The 22387-nt window shown below is 37.7% G+C and overlaps 1 protein-coding gene across 2 annotated transcripts in view; it reads right to left on the minus strand.

Annotated features, from left to right (window-relative positions):
* The window catches only part of ZNRF2 (zinc and ring finger 2), a 53930-nt gene that overhangs the window by 16194 nt on the left and 15349 nt on the right, over window positions 1–22387 (minus strand). The window contains exon 2 of one of the 2 annotated variants that reach the window (XM_012571643.5): window positions 6315–6410. The exons of the other annotated variant lie outside the window; for it this stretch is intronic. Coding sequence (XP_012427097.2) covers window positions 6315–6410 — 96 coding nt within the window. The remainder of the gene's footprint in view (window positions 1–6314; window positions 6411–22387) is intronic. 2 annotated transcript variants of the gene reach the window in all.

Genomic DNA, 22387 nt, shown 5'->3' on the forward strand with positions numbered 1-22387 from the left:
GAAAATTTTATTTACTATAATGATGTTCTACTGTCACCACATTAAACAGAATCTCGAAGTTCAACTGTTCTTTATATTTTCAAGAACTACTAAAGAAAACAGTTTTAAAGCATTAGGGAATCTGAATGAACCTCCTACATACTCCGGAGGATGTTCATGAGAACACAAGATCAAAAAAAAAAAAAAAAGAGTAAATACTACTATTTTAACTGCAAGCAGAATAAGTGTATTTTTATGTGTTCTGTTAAACTACCTTTTTAAAGTATGCTCTTCTGCCTCCCCAGCATCCCTGAGGACAGAGCACAGAACCACCTAGGACAGAGTGAAAAACCAGAACTTTTAGCCAGGCATCTTGTTAAACTTTTAAAAATACAGTATCAAGAAATTCTATGGAGAATTTTACACCTTGGATAAAGTGGAATGTAAGAACTGATCTGCCTTAGCATTATTTTGTACTGCTCTGCTAAAAGTCTAGTCCTATTAAAGGATGAGGGCAAGGAAGAAGGCTTAAGCTTTTCCAGGCAGACTGGCAAGATGCCCTTTTGCAAGGTCTTTCACGGTATGATCTCAGGAACTCTGGCAGAGAAATTAACTTGAAGTTAATAATTCTTTTCATTCCTGAAGGTTTGAGTGCATCAGTCAAAACAGTTGAGAGCATCAGCCCTGCTGAATACTCTTCCTTGGTGCACATAAGTGACCAAGAAAATCAAGTCACTGCAGTGGGCAGGACTACTAGAATCATGCATTTTGGTGCTTCAAACATTAGGTTAAGGTGCACTGTTTTTCTTTCCTTCTACTGAGCTATATGAACTCAGCAAGTTCTGGCGTAAGTATCTTGCCCCAAAGACACTGAAAGGGGCAGCAATCAACAAAGGTTATAACTTGTGTTATTAAAAGTTAGGTCAGCCCCATTCACAAAGAATGTTTCCAAAATATTTTTATTTAATCTTTTAGGTGACTCATGTCAGTATTTAAGCCTCTGCTCTTTATCAAAATGCATGTTATGACCATAATTTCAATGCTGACAACTCCTATAGAAGGATTACTGCTTACACAGGTTCCAGCTCAAGATTCTGACACTTGCTCACATGCAGGTCTCAGCATATGGCAATCCCAGCAAGAAATGCTTTCCTCTCACACAAAACTTGATGCAACACCTCAAACTAATTTATAACAAAAAACAGTGTGTTTAAATCAAAACAAAACCCTGCTTTGCATCCTTGCTCATCTGAATCAATTGCACTGTTGTGGCCCAAGGCAATTTGAGATCAGCTCAGTTGGTCAGAGCACGGTGCTAATAACACCAAGGTTGTGGGCTCTATCCCTGTGTGGTTCATGCACTTAGGAGCTGGACTCAACGATCCTTGTGCGTGCCTTCCAACTCAGAATATCCTGTCATTCTGTGAATTTGGTTAGACGCCATGGGAACATTCCACTATTTGTGTCTGGTGATGCAAACACCCCAGAACACAAAGTACATTGTCAGACAAGAAGAGCACGCTGAATTTCACTCCTGTTTTTCCTTCTGGTACACATACCTTAATTTTTAATATTCTTTCTATAACAGTTTTCTACACAGTAATTCTCCATTTCAAAGAAATTGGATAAACTCTTAATATAAAATCATATCTGTAATCCCTGCTATCTGTGATGTCTGATCGCCTGCTGTTTTTTAATATGTTAGGTCTAAAAAATTCACTTATTGTAACTTAAATAAAAAAAATTACAAAGTCCTTACTTCAAGTAAGGAAAAAACCTTCAGCAGTTCATGCACGGGATGTTTCAACATTGTTCCTCTCTGAATTACACTAGTGAAAGCTTTTCCCCTTAAAATGAACCTGAGTAAATATGCTGGCCAACAGTCAGACCCACTGCCACATGTGAATTAAATGCAGAGTAGTCTGATCAAGAGCAGCGTTGATATCAAAGCAGAACCACCCCTGAGCAAGCAGCTTTGAGGAGATCGGCTTAGAAAGTTTCCAGTAGAGCACCATTCCAACAGAAAGTGCTGACTTGATGAAACCCAAAATATTCCACAGGAATGTGCTAATTCAATGAAAACTTTTGAAAGAGGACAGGCTGGCTCGCCAGGCCAGCCAACCAGTCTAGTGAGCTGACTGGCTCTCCCCAGCCCTCCAGGGTCACTGGCTGCCCCATCTGGCCAGGTGCCAGGCTGCTGGCCCTGTCCTCTCAGGGGCCCTCTAATAATAATAAAACTAATGGAGTCTTACAAAGTGTGCTGAGAAACAAACAAAAGAATTTAAAAATGAAAACCAGAATTATTTCCGAGCCAATTGCAGGGTTTCATCAGAAGTTATTGGGTATGTTTGTTGCAAAGCAACTAAAGCTGCAAGTCTCTCCTGTGTCCCTTCAATTTTTTATTTTTTATCTTCCAGTGAAAAAAAAAGCTGTATCAATATTGCAACACAAAATAAGCAATAATTATATTCAAAATCTTAACTTTACCAGGCACCTGTATTCATCAGCAAGGAGTTTAAGGTATGTGGCTTCCAAAGCACTGAGGAAATCTACATAAATACCCATACCTGACCAAAACACAGAGCTATTATTTAAGCAACACCTTTCACAGAGCAGTCCCTAAGTGGGCTTCCTGCTTGTCACCATGACAAATTTGAACAAGATGGTGCAAGGGGCCTCATTTAACACTCTGGAGAAGCTCAAAGGAATAGGCTACATAATATTTTAGCAGTCTTTTTTTTTTTTTTTTTTTTTAACCCTGTCAACTAGCAAGTAACCCACTTTCCTCAAAAACTGTCTTTTGGCAACCTGTGGTTAACCAGTGCATGGGACCTACTCTGGCTCCTCAACAACTCAGCAAGTAACAGCATTTGCTAATTGCTAGTAAAGGTTTTTAAAGACATCACCAAACACCATGATGCTTTTTCCACAATAGCATTCATTTAACCAGCTTTTGCATAAAAATGCCTAGCTATTGGTTCATGTGTGAACATCACAAGTAGTTTAAGGAATGCGGGAAAAAGTTCCACAGAAAAAAGGAAAGAGCTCTTTTAAAATGCCTAATTGAGTCAGCAATGAGATCTCTGTTGCAGGCAAGTCACATGATTTTGAAAGACTAAGGCTAATAAAATGTACTGATATATTTATATGAAAATCAGCGCAACTTCCAGCACAGAGCTGAGACAATTTTGTGACCACTCTTTGAGAAAACACATGTAAATCAGACAGCTGCCCGAATTTGCAGTTCACTAACCCTTTCAACTGCCAAATGCAATGCACAAAGGTAGCTCAGAAAGCAATTAGAGATTGGCTGGGAGGACTCATTAATTTATTTAAACTTCAAATCACAGCTAAGCAGTCTTGTAACATTTTTCTGGGGGAGACTGCATGCCTCAGACTCATATTTAAAAAGAAAGGTTTGTCTTCTCAGAATGACAAAATACATAAAATTTGCTCCCTGATGTTTCTTAGAAACAACAACTAATACATTTACAGTACCATGAGGAAAGACATCTAGAACAGAACTAGACATAATCCACAGTTCAATCCAACTGCTCAATCTCTAAGTATTTCTGCACCTGCAAAGTCTCAGGTTCCCTTCAACTACTTGCAACTTACAAAACTCAGAGACAAAAGAAGGTGAGGAGAAAAAAAATGAAGAAAAGAAAAAATATTTTTTCCCTTCTAGTGGTAATAGGACTGGGAAATATCAGTGACCAACACAAGCAAATGATGCCTGGTTGGCTCTATTCTAGTATATATGGCATGAGGCTAAGATAACAATGAGAAAGTAAAGCATAAAGAGATGCCTTCCATTTTGGAAGCAGGTATCAAAAGTTGACAGCAGCATCTTTTCTCAAACAAAACTTGAGATGCCCTTGGCCTATGGCAAAAAGGCCGATTCATCACTGATCTCATGATGACAAACAGCAAAACAAACAAGAAAAAAATGTATGTATGTAGACATTCATATGCAGGTCTGGGCCTGAAATCATGGCAGCATTAAGTTACCAATCTATTAGTTAATTTTTTTCATTAGCCTCATTAAAGGGACCACAATTATAACACAAAGTAAGAACTGAGCACTACACAACTCAGAAGCCATCCTCAAATTCTTCATGCTGCAGTAATTTAAATAGCCAGCTACAGGCCATAACTTAAGACTTGACTCCAGACTTAAGTCCATGATTCCAGGAGCTAACCAACTGGAGCCACAAGGATCAATGCACACTTCTCTGAAGTGTTTATGAAAATGAGACCATATTTCTAAGTATCTCTCTCAAGCCAGCCTAATTTGATAGTTTGCTTATTTCACACTTACATAACCATTTCCTAGAATCAGTTTCTGAGGCTCACTGTACAGCAGACACACTCCTAAACCAAGAGATGACACGCTGCTGTTAATTCATATTGCATTGCCCACAACCGCTTTTGTTATGCTGCAGATTACCCAGAGTGGCTTCAGCTGCCACTCACAGGTTTCACTTCTGCTTTGCTGATTTAAAAAACTGTGTAAAGATAACAAGATGGCCCAAAGGAGCTCCAGCCAGCAGTGTGTAAGCTGAAACAATGCAAAAAAGAAAAAGGAGTCTGAATATGGCACCACTGTGATTCAAACATCATAAATGATACTGAGAGGTTAGATTATGTAATTGCCATATCTTCAAACAAAAGTTAGTCAGCTGAGTGCACTCATATGTACATGTAGGAAGCAGCAGGGGAAAAGGATTGCAGTCAGTCAAATTTGTGCACACCCCATCAGATGGATTAGTGCCAGAGCTTGCTCTCTGCCAGTCTGCCTCCTTCTGCTCCCCCCTAACTGATCCCAAGTGCATTTTCCCGCCCTGACTGGGGTGACTAGCGTGCTTCTCTTCTCTCCAACACCCAACGTCCCCTAGTACATAGTTTCCCTTATCTTGGAAAATTCTCAGACCTGAATTTAAGAAGGAAAAATAAAGAGAAAAAAGCCCTCTTTGTTAGATGAAGTCAACCTTCTCAAATATATGTGTGGTAACACCAGGAAGAAAAACAAAATATTTACTCTTCTTAAGTACTGTGCTTTCAAACAGATTTCACAACTCCAAGCATATGATTCCAAATTATTTTTGTAATTATGGGCCAGCAGTTTTGGATAGCATTATGCTATCAAAAAATAAGATGGGCCCAACCATTTTTCAAGACTTGTTTCAATAAAATGGTACAGTGTAGAATACCCTAACAGCAAGGGGCCTGGAGAGTCAAAGGGTCCATGACACTGCAGGTTATTTATGTAGTAAATACTTATGTTGGAAGGGACCTCTGGTGGTCTTCTGGTCCAGCCCCTCACTCAAAGCACGACCAAGTTAGACTAAGCTGCTCAAGGATGGAGGTTGCACAGCCTCTTCAATTGCCTTGACCACCCCTCCATTATGTCATATTTCTACTTAATACTGAATCATATTTTTCCCTGATGTAACTTGTGACCACCAGCTCTCAGCTTCTTGCTGTTCACCTGCAAAAAAGTCCATCTCCCTTTCCTCTTTGCAATTTCTTGCTGACTGCGTTCTATTCTGACATCTGATGACTGGTGAACAGTCTCATTGAGGATGCACAGTAAGATTTTCTGCCCAAGCAGGCACTAAAATTTCGGTAAGATTTTCTAATTCCTTGTTTCCTCAAGCCTTTTTGTGTGCTCGCCATAGAACTGAGTGTCAGCCTAAGCCACAGCGACAGAAGAGTTTGATCTCAGTGGCAGAAGTCCTCTTTGCCTTGCATTAAAGCTTGCTTAGAAGGAGAGCTTAGTAGTACGGGGAAAAAATAGTGCTACTACAGGTGATTCATTTCATATTGGCCAGCTTGATTAAAATAACAAAAACATATAATCAGTCTTTATGAAGTATCACATATGGAATCAAGTGAAAAAGGAGAAGTTCTTTAGTTCCTCACAGAAAGTGTAATTTTCTTGAATAATGTGCAAATGCACAGCATGTCAAGTAACAGTTCTTAATAAAGTCCACAGGAGACTCGATCAACCCACCCTCACTACTTGATGTCACTAGATGAAAGATGTGTAAACTACACATATCTCAACTGGACAATAAACATACAAGTGGTCAAAAAAATGGAATAAACACATTCAAATAAGAATAATTTTATGTGCAGGACACAGGCCAAACTATATTGGCATGCAGCATATAAAGATCAAGTCCTTAGGAAGTAATTAGAAAAACTACAAGCAAAAAAAAAACCCTGCAAATTATGAGTCCAAACTAGTTACCAGAATATCTTATTAAGTAAAGGATTATCACACTGATGTTTAAAATGAATAAATAATTATCAGCTTACTTCTTTCTTACCATTGTAGGTTATTCTTGGTTTTGTCAAACACATCACAAGATGTAAATCCATTTCATCAGAAGATACAAATTTTGAACATACAGGGCACTTGAATCCTATGGAAAATGAAAATATGTAAATGTGAGCATACTCAAACATGCAGCAAATATATATACATATTCAAGCCAAAAAAGCTATTCTGCACATATAAAAATAAAGAAAAAAGAAATCCTGGAGGCTTTTCAGTTTTGACCTGACGTTTCTTTCATAAATCTTTCATTTCTTTCTTTCAAAAGATCTCAAAATGGCCCATTGTTTCTGGAAATCATTCTGTTGACAATTGCAAACATTGTCAGCACCTCTGGACACAAATTTTCTCAACAACTTAAGAACAGTTTAGGGCAGGAGCAAGAGGATAATATGACTTTACTAGAACAGAAATTACAAATGTGTAGAGGACAGAGCCATAAAAACTTGAACTTGTGCAGGAATCCTGAATTAACGTGTTCATTTTTACCGGGAATTGTACTGAAACTTCAACCAAGGATCTTGGTTTTACATCTTGTAAAACCAAGCTGCAGCATCTTTTACCAGTCTGGAGCCCTGGGAAAATATTAACTCAGGGGTGTTGCTTCACCTACTGAATCACTAAAACTTCCTGTAGCACTGAATTCGTTTGACTGCTCTCATCCTATCCAAACATGACCTTGTTTAGATTTTGAGGTCACTGCCTCAGGCAACATGGGGTAAAGAATAATTAAGACAGTCTGGATTGTGATGCAACTGCATAACAGCCTATGACAAAAGTGCTTAATCCCTTAATTTATGTCATTGCCAAAGACAGCAATCTTCCAGTTAAAGGACAAGATCAGCTGGACAACTTTTACAATACACAGAAGAGTCTGACTGATTTTGATCTGCTGAATAATTAACACACAAGTGAGAGACAAAAACACACCCCACCAACAGGGATCTTGATGCATAGTAGTTGTTCAGGAGTACATCTACAGGCAGATTGTCCAATGGGACAACATTCAGCAAAAATATCTAATCTACATCCACCCTCAGCACAAAGGCACAACTTTTTCTCTGATGCTGTGAAGAGTAATGATGCAGGCCTGTACAAAAGGTCACTGCACCTTCCACCAGCATTCCCATCTGGGCCTGCTCCCACATGTTTTAGTTTGTTGCCTCTTGCTTTTGTTCTTCTAACCTTGGGAGTCCACAATAAACCGAGTCAGTCAAGGATGACAAGCAACTTGACGCTGCAGTTTCAAATAACTGATGCCTGAGAATTTTCATCTTTACTGTTAATTATTATCCAGATGTAGATCAAGCAACTAACCTGAAAATTAGCACTTGAAACAAGTACTGCACTTCCTTTATCAAGAAAGTTATGTATTTCTTATGGGCAGCTCATTGGAAGCAAGTCAAAGAGGACAGCTAGTAACAACCATAAGGAACTCAGGGCAGCAGCTGAACATGTGCTGGAAACCACTTCCTGAGATAAAGTACAGTTCTGTTTCTTCCAATTTTAGTCATATCTATTTATTCTTTGTGTCAATCCTACACTTCAGTTTAAACATTGCTCTTCTCTCTTTGATTTTCTTCCTCCTCTCCCAAACCACATTTTTACAAACAACAGATCAATAAGCATAAAATGTCTTTTGGACATGTCAAAGCCAAACATGTCATTTGGAAAAAACTAGCTGAAAGATTTAATTTACTTGTTGAAAGCTTTATCAGTGACCTTTCAGCCGCTGTGTAACCTCCTTCACACAGATGTCCTGGGGTGACTTTATGATGCTGAATTGTATACCCATTTGTCTGTTTAGCCCAGAAATAAGTTTTGCACCTTTAAGACTGGTTCTGAGAGCAAAGACTGAGAAGAAGAAGCGTGGAGTTTGTTTTCAGAAACTGCACTCACTCCTCCACATTCCTGCTCCTGTGTTGTCTGCAGAATGGACAGTGGGAGAGAGCTCTCCTTTACTTTTAGATAGCTTTTAGCTAGCTGAGGCAGAGTAGTTCCCTGGACTGGTTTTTCTTTTTCTTGGAACTGTTCAAATCTGCTCTGGACTGAAGAACCCAGAAAAATGCCCGGAGCTCACGCACACCTGTGGCCACCGGGCCCAGGAGCTGCATTCCAGCGCCGGAGGGACTGATAACAGACCGAGCGAGCTTGAGCTACAGCCCACAAAGAGGACTTACTGAATTTATCATCTCCTCAGAGCAGCGAGAGGTTTTGTTGTTGAGCATTGTTCATTTTTTTGTGTTGGTGAATGAATTGGTAATTAAACAGGTTTTTTCCACTTTTCTCCAAGGAAATATTTTCCTGAACCAGTTGGAGGAGGGGCTGCTTGAATCTGCTTTCTAGAAGAACCCCTTTAGAGGTTTTCTCCCAAATTTGCCGTAAACCAGGACATCAGGCTACACCTGAACATGACTAAAATCAAAATTAGTATCTCTGTCCTCCAAACACCCAAACACACCACCCATTACTGTTCTGTTACAAGTTTCTTCAAAAACTGACTCAGGCTAAGTTTTCTCTCAATCTTTATCACCCTACTGCTGCTGATTACTAGGTTTTGACTAGACTCAAGACACATGCACTATTCTCATTAAAATGCTTCTATAAGGCATAATTGACAATAGAGTTCGATGGGGAAAAGCCTGCAACTTCCTTATATGCTTCAGACCAATTCCTGCTGTGATAGAAGGGGGTGTTTACATTACAGCAAAGTTAACTTTTATGTTCATGGCTAGTTAAGCACTGAGACAGTCACTAGCAAGTTATCTCTCTGCTTGCTGGACAGAACTCTTCTAGCTTATTCCCTAAAGTCATGAGCACATGTAATTGGGAGAGACAGGGAGAGTACATTTCCCAGGAATTATTGGAGGAAATATTTTAATCCAAAAAAAATATTGGGGAGAGCTTGAGTGAATAATAATGATCGTTTAATAATAATACTGCTTTTACTCAAAACCATGCTTGAAGATAGACAGCTGTAAAAAATCTTTCAGATTATTCACCTAGAGTATTCAGATTAATATACTTTTACCACCATGCACCTGCCCTTAAATCTAGTAAATAATATGTGCTCTAGAAATATAATATTTTAACAATACATTTTTTTGTGGCTCGTCCTGTGTCAGAGGGGATGTGAAGGGAATGGTTAAACAACTACAAACATCCTCCTGACACAGCAGGTCTGGGATACCTGACTGCTGTGCTCTACTCAATGTGCAGAACTGAAGAACCCAAAGAATGGAGATCTTAACTAAGATTTAAGGAACAACTCAGCTGACAGAAGTAAAAAGTGTGTTTGTGGAAAATACCTTTTTCCAGTGACCACAATCAGCTGTATGCCAGAGACTAGCATAATAGCAGAAAAAGAGCCTTGGGCTCACAACACTTGCTGAAACATTCTTTAAATACAAGTGAAATCCGACTTCTCATTCCTTCACAATGTTCCACTGACATCAAACTCCTGGATTTAGCTCAAGAGATCTTCCCCAAGAGATGCATAGTGTAAGTTTTGTGTGAAGGAAATTACCATTTCCAACTCCATTTAGTAACCCTAAAGAACAATTATTTTGACTATAGACAAAATATTTACTTTATTCTAATTGTATTTGAAAATATAAATAAGCAAACAATCTACACTATCCACAAGCCAGTTGAAGGTCCTTTAAAAAGCTCATATTTTCCTACCTTTCCTCAAATCAGAAGGCAATAGTTTCATGACCCAGTTTACAATTAAGTACTGGGTAAGAACAAAGACTCTATTGTATCCCTGCCCAGCAGGCTAACAACATTTATAACCTATGTTTGTTTTTACCATCTTCTCAAGGAACAATTCCAATAACTTAAAGAGAATTTCACATGACTTTAACAATCAGCAATGGGTCAAAAATAACTTGCTCTCTACATGACTTGTTTTACTGGGTTTTGTAGATAATTCACAGACATTTGGACAAAAAAGCAGAAGCAGTTATCAGATGAGGCAGCATCACATGAAGAGTCTTCCAAAAACTTATGAAACTCAATCAACTACTTTCTCACTCTCTTTACAAGGGGAGCACAACAGATAATTTACAGTTCTAGTTAAAAATCCAGCTCTTCGGAAGGTGTTGATTTCACAGCATCCCTTATTTTTGTCCCAGATGACAACTATCATATTTGTATTAGCATTGTCACATCACTGTAAGGTCCTTCCTTCTCCAATAGTAGAGAATTCAGGCTGTGACACACCCTAAATCAGCTGAAGGAATACCTCTCACCCCATTCCCTACATACAGAAGTACAGCACTAAAGAACTGAGCACCAAAACTGAGCAAGCACACACCTCTAGCTGACTTCTACAACTGGAGAGCAGGGAGCCAAATTCTTACAAGCTCCCATCATTCAGTTTCACAACCCTGACTACAATACTGAAAGTAACACATTACTTAAAACAAAACCAAAATCCTCGGGAAAAAAATTACAATTACAAGAAGTGGAGACAGAACAGAAAGTTGCAGTACAGCTACTAGAAAATCCCAAGGTGACACAGAAAATCTGAAATAATTAAACTTGCTTAAGTATTAGGACTTATATCAGTGGTGAATTCTGTCTCATTCTCTCTTGGATGCATCACTTTCTCCAAGCTCTGCCATCTTTTGCAAGTGAACCTCCAGTCAGCCAAGAACTCCCATATTATCTCACATCCATCTACCAAACTCACACTTTTCCTCTCCAGCAGACTTGGAAACTACCTACAGGGACAGGTTGATGAGTGGCCAGTCATTCTATAGGCACCAATTTCAACCTCTTAGTGATGCCTTACTGTGTTTGCCTTGCTTTGCAAGCAGACTGGTTAACTTGCACTTCAGTGCACAGCAGAGCAAACATAAACCTCCAATGAAAAACAAACTTCCAGATTGCTAAGATTTTTACAAAATCATGCGGGCACTTATTCTGGAATATCTACATTGTGGTGCAAAAAAAAAAAAACTGCTAAGAGCTTCCAGACAACAGTGCAGAGTGTCACAGAATTGCACGTAAAGAAACATGGTAGACTTGCACAGAAGAGTGGATGATCCTTTCATTCAATATTAAACAGCTGTAGAAAGAAGTAAGCACAAATAAAACCTGCATCAACACAAAAGACTGAACCAGCCTGATCAGAGTAACTTTTCAGCAGAAAACATCAACTGGAACACTGCCAAAGACAAACTAAAAGTAGAATGGAAGCAGCTGCTCTTTTAAAGTATGCAGAATATTACTATTTTAAGTCTTTGTATCCTTGTGTTTTCAAATAAGATGGATAAATCTACCTTGTTTTGCATTTAAAGAAGTCCTTGCAAGAGAAATCCTTGCATCCATACAGTTTTTCTAAGGTGTATTTGAGAATAAGAAGCCTGACAAATGTTACTTACATATTCACACATGTTTTTTGGTACTTCAAAAAAGAAGTACAGACAATCTGGAAACACAGCATCCAGTAAATTTGACGATATGAGGGTGGTATGCAAAATCACTATCACACAAAGAAAGCCTGCATAATGATGCTGGAAAGGAAACAATGCAACACAAAAAAAGAGTTGATTACTTCTTAGGTGTTCAGTAGACATGGAGAACAGTCAGTAACTCTGTTCAGTATAAAACACACGTAGACACTGGGAAGTGGGCACCCTTTATCTTTTTCCTCTAGTCTGAAAACAAACAGGTTATTCTAATCTTTCCTCACAAGCCCTGATGTCTAAACCTTTTATTGCTCTTCTTGTCCTCTGGCCTCTCTCCAATCTTACCATGGTGCATTGCCAAGAACTGGGCGGGATTTCAGGCTAAGACTTCACAAGTCCTGAGCAGAAATAAATACTTGCCTATTACATTGTTCCAATACACTAGGTGTTAGTATATATAGATCTAGCTATACACAGCAATATCTCTTTTATGGGTGTATATATAGGTAGGTACATTTTAAACAAACCAACAGGTGATTGCCTCCAAAAAAAAAGTTGACTGAAAAAGAACCCAAAGTGGACCACTGTAATTTGATTTGAATTGCTTTCCTAAAGCAGCTGTAGGAATTTTTTCCCCAAGTATTTCAGCATCCACCTACTTTTTCACCTAGACCAAATTCTCTAAGTTGGCTTATAATAATATACATCAAAATAGCATAAATATTTTAAAGTCAAAGCATAATGCCTCTGTTTCTTTCATTTCTTCCTTTTCTGTTCAACTGTGTAGAGACTATGAAGTAAAATTTTAAGAACAGCAGAAAAATAAATGGAAATAATTCAGCTGCTCGGTGAAGTAACAGTCCTGGTCAAGATAAAATTCTATTACTCCCATCCTCTGTAAACTAATTTGTAAAACTTGAAGTTAAAAAAAAAACAAAAACAAAAAAGCTGTGCAGTAAAGGCCACATGGCCTATCAGAGTTATATGGTCACAGAATTCTCTCCTCTCCCAGACAGCTGAAATGGAAAAAGAGAATGAGTAATTCTGTAAGCTCAAAACCATGAAGCTTTGTACACTAAAGCATATTGCTTTTACAAAAGCTAATATCTTGCCTGGCAAGGTTACCCTAGCCATCAAAGAGAATATGAAAATTATTTCACACTAAATTCAGGAACAAAAAACTAACATTTTTTAAAGTCTTTCAGTTCAAAAGTGAAAGAAAAAAAAAATACCCAGGGAATTGGGAAGAGCATTACCAATTCCCAGGGAACCTTCTACAGGAAAATTTCTAGGTGCTGTAACTGGCAATACAAATGGCTACACAGGGAAGGTTTGCCATTTTATGACATAAGTTTTTTGTTAAGGAAGAAAATGTCTCAGTGAAAAATCACATCTAGTTCTCTACCTTTCATCCTTCCTTCTGTTGTCAATTGTCTAAGCCAGGAGAACACAGCACCATCTGGAAAGGCTTCTGAAGATGAAAAGAAATAAAGAAATACTCCCCTCACTTTGAGAGAGAATATGAAATCAAACAGAAATAAGGAAACAAACATTCTAGGCTCTGTCTTTTTTTAGAAAACTGAGCCACAGTAAAAACAAATAAGCACTTACTGATTTCAGGTTCATAATCTAGAGGGGGTTTCTTCCCCACTTTTGTGCCGTAATGCTGAAGTAAACAAACCTGTGAATTCCTTGAGGGAAACAAGGGATTTTCTCTTGTATTTTCTGATTTAAATGTCCCACAGAAGTCAGAGGAAAAGGGGGGATAGATGAAGTGGTGGATAAAAAAACTGAACTATTTTAGTTAAGGAGTCCACAGAATAATTAGAAAATATTTGTTTGGATAATACTTCATCTCCTAAGCAAAACCTTATGAAAGACAGAATCTTATTACATAACTTCTTCAGCTCCCTCCATCTTGGTGAGTAGGAAAGTTAGATCTTCAGTAGCAATCACTGAAAAATAATGCAGTACAGAATGAAGAGAAATTGAACAAGGCATTTTCTGACTCATAAACAAAGCCTTTATCAACTACACAACTTCAGATCTCTAATATCAATGTAAAAGTATCATGTGATGATGATTATAATTGACAGCTGCACAGTTTTAGAAGCTGAATTAACACAACCATTAAGAGAGAAAAAAAGCCCAAGTTTAATATATCTTGCAAACCAGAAGATGAAATTACAGGTAGGAAAGACCTGTGTAAAGATTGGTATTTACTTTAAATAGGACAATAAGAACAGCTGTTATTAGAGGAACAGTCTTTTAAGAGTGACCTTTCAGATCAATGCAAGCACCAAACAAAGGGAGAAGGAAAGACCTTTTTAGCTCCACCTGTTTTGCGGGGTCAGTGTTATCTCCCCAGTCCCATCATCCATAGGGATCTGTAGTCAAGCTAAATGAGAGACTACTCAAGTCTCTGTCACCCAAAGTCCTAGAGTACCTGCGCTTTAAAACTGACAAGCACATAAACAGAAACAGTTCTTCAAGTGACTTGTAAGCCATTAATTCACTCTTTAACTTACTACTTCATTACTTGCATTTCAGACACATCACACCCTTCCCATCACAGATCCACTCCACAAGTTTCTCAGTGGATCTGAAGTAGCTGAAGACTGACAAATGTGAATATAAACTTCGGTTGTGAGCAAGCCTCGGTTTAGGCTCCACCCCCACCCTAAACCCAGATTTTAGCTTTTGGCTTATGATGCTTGAGAAGCACATTTTCAACTAGCAACCAAAAACTCCCCTTAACAATGAGACTTTGCCCAGAAGAATATCTTTCACTTCCATTGTATTTTCCCAAGGGAGGGGGAAGGGGAGAGAACCCAGGAAACACACTTCTCTTTTTCATGTAGGTGTGATGACTCCCTTCCAAATATCTGACTCAAGGACAAGAAGGAAAAGACACTTTTCTTCTCTCTCATGTCTCTCCATCATCGGATCTTTGGCAAGCAGAGACAAGGGCAAGGTCCCCCTCTAGCCTCACCTGCAGGGTAACATAAGGAGTATGGGAAGAAACTAACCCTATCACCATTTCAGAGGCTTTTGTACACAAGTGGAGCCACCTGCCACTCAGGTGAAACCTTGTAGAGATGAGCTGTTGTCTGAATATGAATTTTAGCCAGGGTGGATGCATTTTTGAGCCACTGACTGCCTTCTTCAGAAAGCAAAGCCAATGGTTGAGGGCACAAACGTGTTTTATTTACACTCAGCAGATAAGATCAACCTGCCTAACTAGCTCAGTTATGATGACAAATAACTCACTGCAGGCCAGCTTGGAAGTTTGGAAACTTTTAAGCAAATGAAATGCCTGAAAACTTTTACTTCAGAGATACCCCATATTCCCATTGCTTTTTTCTTCTTAACTCACCAACCTCAGTTCAAAGAAGAATTCTCTCCCATTCCCAGTCTCTCCTGAACCTCTACATTTGTTTTCTTTCTTCTTGAATTTTGCTATTCCCTCAATTTTCTCTTACTGCCTGGAGCAACATTTTTCTTAAAAAACCAAAAAAAGGTCTTTCCACTCATAATTTCACAATATAAGTAGAGGAAGACAGACAGGACAACTGTGCTCTGTTGTCAGAAGGCACTTCTTGAGCAACTGAGTAATTTGGCAGGACAACTACAAATTTTTAAGTGCACGGAACCAGTTTGTCTACACTCCCCTGCCCTATTTCACACTGTCAATAAAGTCACTACACTCAAAAACATACCAGGGTTAAAGAATATTTTCCATTATAAATCACATCACTGAAAAGAGAGTGCAGGAATAGCTGCTCCAAGATGAGAAGAATCAAGCCCTAGGTTTTCAAACTGCACAGGTGTAAATATTTTCAAAACTAGTACTGTACAGTGCAACAAATCTGATAAAAATTACACAAAGCACGATAACAAGAGAGGAGAGGGTGGCTACACCATGCTGAGAATATATTTAATGACAGCTAAAAGGGAAGAGGTATGATGTGAAAATGGCTGAATAATGGTTGACAAGGATGACTAAACTGAACACGTGAAACAGAGCATCTTGTTGGACGCAGAGAAGTCTTCTGAGCAAACTGGCCAAAATGCATACGAAGTCTTACAAAAAAAGAAATGGGAGAGACAAAGTAAACACTGCACTTCAGCAGACAGGAACAAAGGAGCAAGCCCCAGGAGAAGGCAGCATCTCGGAAGACAGCACAGATAATGATGCTGCTTGAAAGCATGCAGAAGACAAAGTCTCTCGGAGAATCTGAGAACTATTATTCTACTACACAAACAAGGCAATAATGGAGACCTGAGAAAGCACAGCATTTACAGACAATTAGTCTGTTGTCTACAAAGTTTTTACCAAAGTAAGTGAGGGTTAAAAAAAAAAAAAATAGGTCCTCACTAAGGCAAAACTTTGTAAAGTCTGATTTAGTCGAAATACTTACCAATAACCTACTTGTTCCTGCAGTAATAGAGGTAGCAGTGACAAAAAAAAAAAAAAAAAAAGGGGAAAACGAATCAATGACAAAAAAGTCAGAGTACAAAATAAAAAGATTACATCTGGGAACAATATATGTAAGTAAAATGTTAAATTATATGTGGGATGTTCCCAGGAGTTTATATGTTAATTCTAAACAGAAAAATGATTCATTTTTTGACAGCAACATTAAATTATATACCAAAAGTACTTATTATCACATTTATTACTCAGTATAACAGGAAAATTTTACCTATTACCTATTACAGTTTCAAGAAAGTCAAAAACAAAGGTTTCAAAGCATACTTGTTTTCTTATGCTTTTCATCTATTTTTTCATCACACAGCAATATTTTTATTACTTAAGCACAACAGCAGATTTTCCTGTATTATTATACTCTGTATTTTCCCCCTTTATCTCTCCACAATAGCAGTCCCCCATAGATTGCATAATTGATCAATTCAACAGGGAAATATCTAACCAATGCACTCATTTACTTTCATTCACTTGAAAGTGGTGAGAGTTGAATAAGTAGGGCTAGTTGGTTGGTTATTTGAATTTGTTGGGGGGAGGCTGTTTGGGGGTTTTGGGGATGGTTATTTGTGTTTTTTGTTCCTTTGGCTTGATTCTTTTCCAGAGTAGGAATATGGCTTATGAATAAGAATGGAACTTATTAGAAATGGCTTAAAAATACTATTCATTCTCAGAACAAAGGAATTTTCTTTAAGGATTACGTTTTTATTTAAAAGCATGGACATTCTCTGCTTATTATAACAGCCTTTTGTTTTTAAATGGAAAATGCAGCTACAAAAAGTTCACTCTACATTGACCCATCTATTCTTTCAACTTGGAGAATATTTACCTTAATGTATGGACAACTGGCCAGACTAGGGTGTTGGATCATAAAAAGCCAGACATTTAAAATAATTAAAGAGAATATTACAAAATATAGAGCCATCTAAGGGTTCATTACAAAACATGTACACTGGAATGAGACCATTAAATTCCTCAGTATTAACATAATTTACGTGTTTAACATGAGCAGCATACAAATTTTGGGAAAATGTGTTTTGGGAAAATGTGTTGCTGAAGTGTCAATATGCAATGCAACCACTAGTTTTGCAAAAGTTCTTACGTCTAAGACAGAACCCTTTAAGAGCATTTGGGAATGTACCATTGTGAAGGAAGCATCCAAAATGCCTAATAAGAAGAACAGTAAAGAAAACGCATTATTAGTTCAGAAAAAAACAGAACTGAAGTAAAAAAGATATAACCCCCAAACTATTTCTTGTAAGTAAAAAGTGAAGAAAGGTATTAAGTGAAGAAAAGTTTATTGAGATTTGTCTATATTTAGCCTTTCACCTCTGAGAGTACACAGCACCCATAACACATTCTGCAAAATCTTTAACATTGTCCATAAATCCCAAACCAACCAAACTTTCAAGTAACACGTTACACCACTGCTACCACAGTAACTAAGGCAGAAAATGTAATTCTTGCTTCTTCACGACTAAGATGCCACCATTTGAACAAACTTTTCATATTTTCTGTATCACTCCCATTTTAAATATCCCTTGTAAGGAATGCTACTGAGCATTTCCTTTTTTTTTTCCTGTTTACAACTGCTGCATTGGTCTATCAGTCAAACTGTTGAGAAAGTTGAATAGTTACCCATTTTAAACATCTGCGTGTAGAAGAGAAACAACTTGTTTACATTAACCAGATCATGCTAATAAGACGCACATATGCATGCATACACACAGAAAGCATAGACTCTAAATGAATTTTAACAGGGATCTGCAGTTGGAAAAAAATTGATTGAATAATAATTTGACTTTTCAGCAGCTTGTAAAAACCACACAGTAACTCAAATCTTTTTACTTATCTAATTACACCTTTCACATGGGGTGTTATATATTTTCATTGCTTTACTCATCCATAAGGCTACTGAAGGTAAAAGAACCTACACCTATTTAAGAGGTATGATTTTTTCTTCACTGTTCAAAGAAAATCATGACCTGTCCTTTGACAGACATAAGCAATACTCATAAAAGAAAGGAGACACTGTCTTGAGTTTGAAAACTGAGAGAGCGTGAAATTGCAACATGCTAATGAATTATACTTTAATAAGAAAGGTTGTTGAGGTTTGTGGGTTTTGTTGTTTTGGTGGTTTTTTGCAAGCAACTATGGAGCAATACTAACTAAGGAGCAGTTAGTATTCCTGTTTCAGGAGTGCCTGTATTAGATCAGAATCAGGGAATGCCAAGCAGTAAAAAATATGTTTGTTCACATATATGTATTAGTCCCTCCTCCAAAGAGCTTACACTCCAAAATAGACAAGAACAAGCAATGGTTACAATGGGAGCAATGTCTCCATTATATACTTTAGAAAAGCAGCAAGAAACAAGCCCTACCTTACACAGGAAGTCAAACAAGTCTCCTAAGTCTCTGGCTGTCACCTTATATAAAAATGACTATTTGCCCACAATGACACTGAGTCAAGGGTCAGAGAAAAAGTAAATCAATGACATAAATTTGCTCTGCCTTTTTGTGTAGCACTGCCTACTTAACCAGTATCGTACCTAATGAGTTAGCAAGGCTCTAACACAGGTCCCTAGCTCCAGGGACTGAGTAGCTTAAACATAAATAATAAAATGCTCATTGGAAAAAAAAAAAAATCATGTTTTGAAAGAATTAAAAAGCTCTTTAGAACAGTTTTTGATGGCAGAATAAAAAATGCCTGACTTTGAGCCTTTACTCCTCCCAACTTATTTACACGTTCATCCCTTCACCTTCATTCTCTGCTGTATTAGCCAACTTGGAGACTGAAAAGATCAAACAGAAGCTAGAGGGCAAAGACCAATAAGGGGCATCCAAAGAAACTCTTCCATGACATAACTCCAAACAAACAGCTAAAAAAAAACCCCATGCTATAAGAGAAAAGCTAATGAAAGATGTGCCCAAAATGTGTGCTGTACACATACTTTACCAGTAAACAACTTACTTACAGACAAAAAACCTTCCAAAATACACATCAAACAACCCAACACCTGGGATTTGATTCTCTTCAGAGAGGCACTCATAAATTATTTTTCAGTGCCTTTCACACATGAGACACCTAAAGCCCTGAGGTAGACTACTTAGGACAACTACTACCCCAATGTCAAAATAATTAGAGACACAGATTTGTATCTGTTTTCCCATAATAGCTTTCATTCTAGGTTGAAATCTGAAAAACTTCCAAAATAGTCAGTGAAGGAAACAATAGTTCTCAAAAGGCACTTTTACTTAATCAAACCATTGCCCAAGCAAGAAAGGTTTCACACTGTTGAGTGTTCAGGCACTGAATTGTCACATTGTTAATTCTAACACTTAATATTTATAGGCACTTTTCTTTTTCAAATTAAATCTTCTCCTTTATCTAAGAGGAGCATTAGTACCTAAAAAATGCCTCTGTTTAAGTAGACAGGAGAGGTACTTTCAATGTCTTATAAAATAAAATCGCCGTGAGAGTCTTGAGGTATAAATCTCTCACACTTAAACTGTTACCAATTTTCTAAAAGGCTTTCTTATTCTGGATTTTAAGAGAGGTCAAAATAGCTGTTTCCTACATGGGCACAAGTTTAAATCCATTCCTTTCATTGTGGAAGAAGCCCGCAGAAGGTAAGTCAGTCCACTGCACACAGGTGAGTGTAAGAGCAGCTGTGATAAATTTCACAGTACAGCCACACACAGAATAGTGAGATTAAGCCAGTAAGTAAGTCATGAGCTCTGGTGAAAAGACAGACTTGTTCCAGTTCTTCCATAGCAAATTCTATCTATATTTAAAACTTCAGAGAAGTAAGTCATAGGCATGTAAAGGACAGTCTCTGCCTCCAGGCTTTGTGGGTTTATCAAGTAACTTTTTATAAAATTTGCCTTTAACTACCATTTTTGAGAACACTTAATAAAAGCTCCTAAGGGAAGCTGGCATTCCTGCCAGTCACCACAAAAGCACCTCTTTTCACTAGAGGAGGTCTTGCCATACCTGTCCTTTACAGCAGTTGTATCAAATCAGAGATCAGTAAACCAAGAGATCTGTCACTAAGAGAAACCTATTTTTATTGGATTTTTCCCTTAAAATGAAGCAATACTCCATACAATGCCTGGCTCTGGCCAGTGCAAATGCCATTTAAATCATTAAACTTGTGTGTCATCTTTCCAGAACTGTGCGGACATTGTATGATTTTTTTCTACTAATCCTGCAACCTACAACAGCAGTTTCTGGTCTGGAAGGTATCTCTGCAGGGCAGTGGGCACGTCACAGAAAATTAACATCTCTCTAATCCTTCTGAGGAGTTTCTCCAGTTCCAGTTTGCAAAATGAGTGAATGCTGAACTTGTTCTGTGAACAGAAGACTTCAGCCTGGTACACTCTGAAAGGTATTTTGCCCCAAACACAGTATGATGGACTGAAATTCTGCTCCTGTTATAAAATTGATGCTTAGTTAAAATACAGAATTGTCCAGAAGCTGGCCTAAGAGGAAAAAATTGATGCAGTTGGAAGGGTTATGTCATATATATGGAAATAAAATTCTTTTATACATGAGAATACATTTTTGGGTAGTAGTCAAAACCAAGAAAATTGTCTACTTCACTATTGTGTAAATAGGAGAATATTTCTTGATATCAGAGATATTCAAAACAACATTGCAAATTAAAATCTTAATTAAGGAAGGATGTTCACAGCACTGAACATCTACACAATAACTTCCAGAAGAAAAATAAAAATTCCTTTACCAGGAGTCTACCTTCAATACAATTCATATGGGTTGCACTAAATCTTGAGACTGACTGATCTTGTTATACTGTCACCTAGTTACTCTAGAGCCATACAGTGAAAAAATAGGTGATCTAGGCTCAGAAAAACAAAATGTGTGTCAATTCACCGTGTTACTAACCCACAACACAGGCGGGATTATAACTCCTGCAGTACCTTATTGTTGTTCTTGGCTTGTCCTGGGTTGTCATGTGGAGGGCAGTGCTATCCACAAAAAAACAGCAAGCCTTCTGGAATCAGTTCCAAATATTAAAAGAATAATACAGTATTCTAATCTATTAGTATTCTGGCAAGAACACGCGTACACAAATCAGAGTCTTTAAAACCAATTTAGACAAAAATCCTTCTCTCAAATGTATTAATATGGACAGCTACAAAGCTGCCTTATTTTTCATAGACAAATTGCTTGTACACAAGCAATTCACAAAAGATACAGGAACATCTTCTAAAGTGCCAGTTATGACAACTTGCATTATCAACTCCTATTCCCTCAGGGACAGTTTTACAGAAAGAAACTGAAAATTAATCAAGGAAAGAAAAACACTTATAAAACTACTAGCTTTTGTCTTGCACAGGCTAATACGTTAAAAAAAGTTTAAAATTTATTTAATGTAAATGTACATGGTGGGTTCCATCCCCAACCAAGCAAATACAAATCGTATTTCATGCACTGTCCAATCTCTGTATGGTTCTGTAATTATTCAGGTAAAAAACTGTTCTTATACCAAACCTAAGAAATCAGAATACCAGGGAAATATAATCCAGAATGCGACTTCAATAAAGCCCCAGGACTTATAAATAAAATCATGTTATATATCATGTCTCAAATGAAGCAGGATTAAGAGGAGGGAAAAAATAACATTGAAAGGTAGAATGCAGCCCTGGAAATCATGCAACAACTTGCCACAGCTCCCAGATATATGGCAGGGGTCCAACCTAAACAACCTAACCCAACCTAAACAAAGCAAAGTTACCCATAACTTAGGGACAAGTGATTTGGAAATACATCTTTTCCAAGACACTAAGAAAACTCTAGTATTAATTTTGTTTAGTGATGAGTTTCTATTTTTCATTTACAATTGATATAACAAAACCAGTTTATTTTCTTTTCTTCCTGAAATTCACCTTATCTCTTCCAGTAGGGAGTACAATAAATGCACGTGGGTTCCTTTTTTATTTGTTTAGTAGCAAACTGAATAAAGCTACCCATGTTCTTATGGAACCTGATATAGTAGCATCCCAAAAGGTTTTCAGGATAAAAAGGAATTAATATTTACTTAAGATTTCCACCCCTAAGGCAAATCCTGCAAGACACTGCTAAAAAGATGACAGCAAGTAGGGGAAAAAAGCACATACTGTCTTAAATAAACTGCACTT

The sequence above is a fragment of the Taeniopygia guttata genome, chromosome 2, assembly GCF_048771995.1.
Source record: "Taeniopygia guttata chromosome 2, bTaeGut7.mat, whole genome shotgun sequence".
NCBI classification, from domain to species: Eukaryota; Metazoa; Chordata; class Aves; order Passeriformes; family Estrildidae; genus Taeniopygia; species Taeniopygia guttata.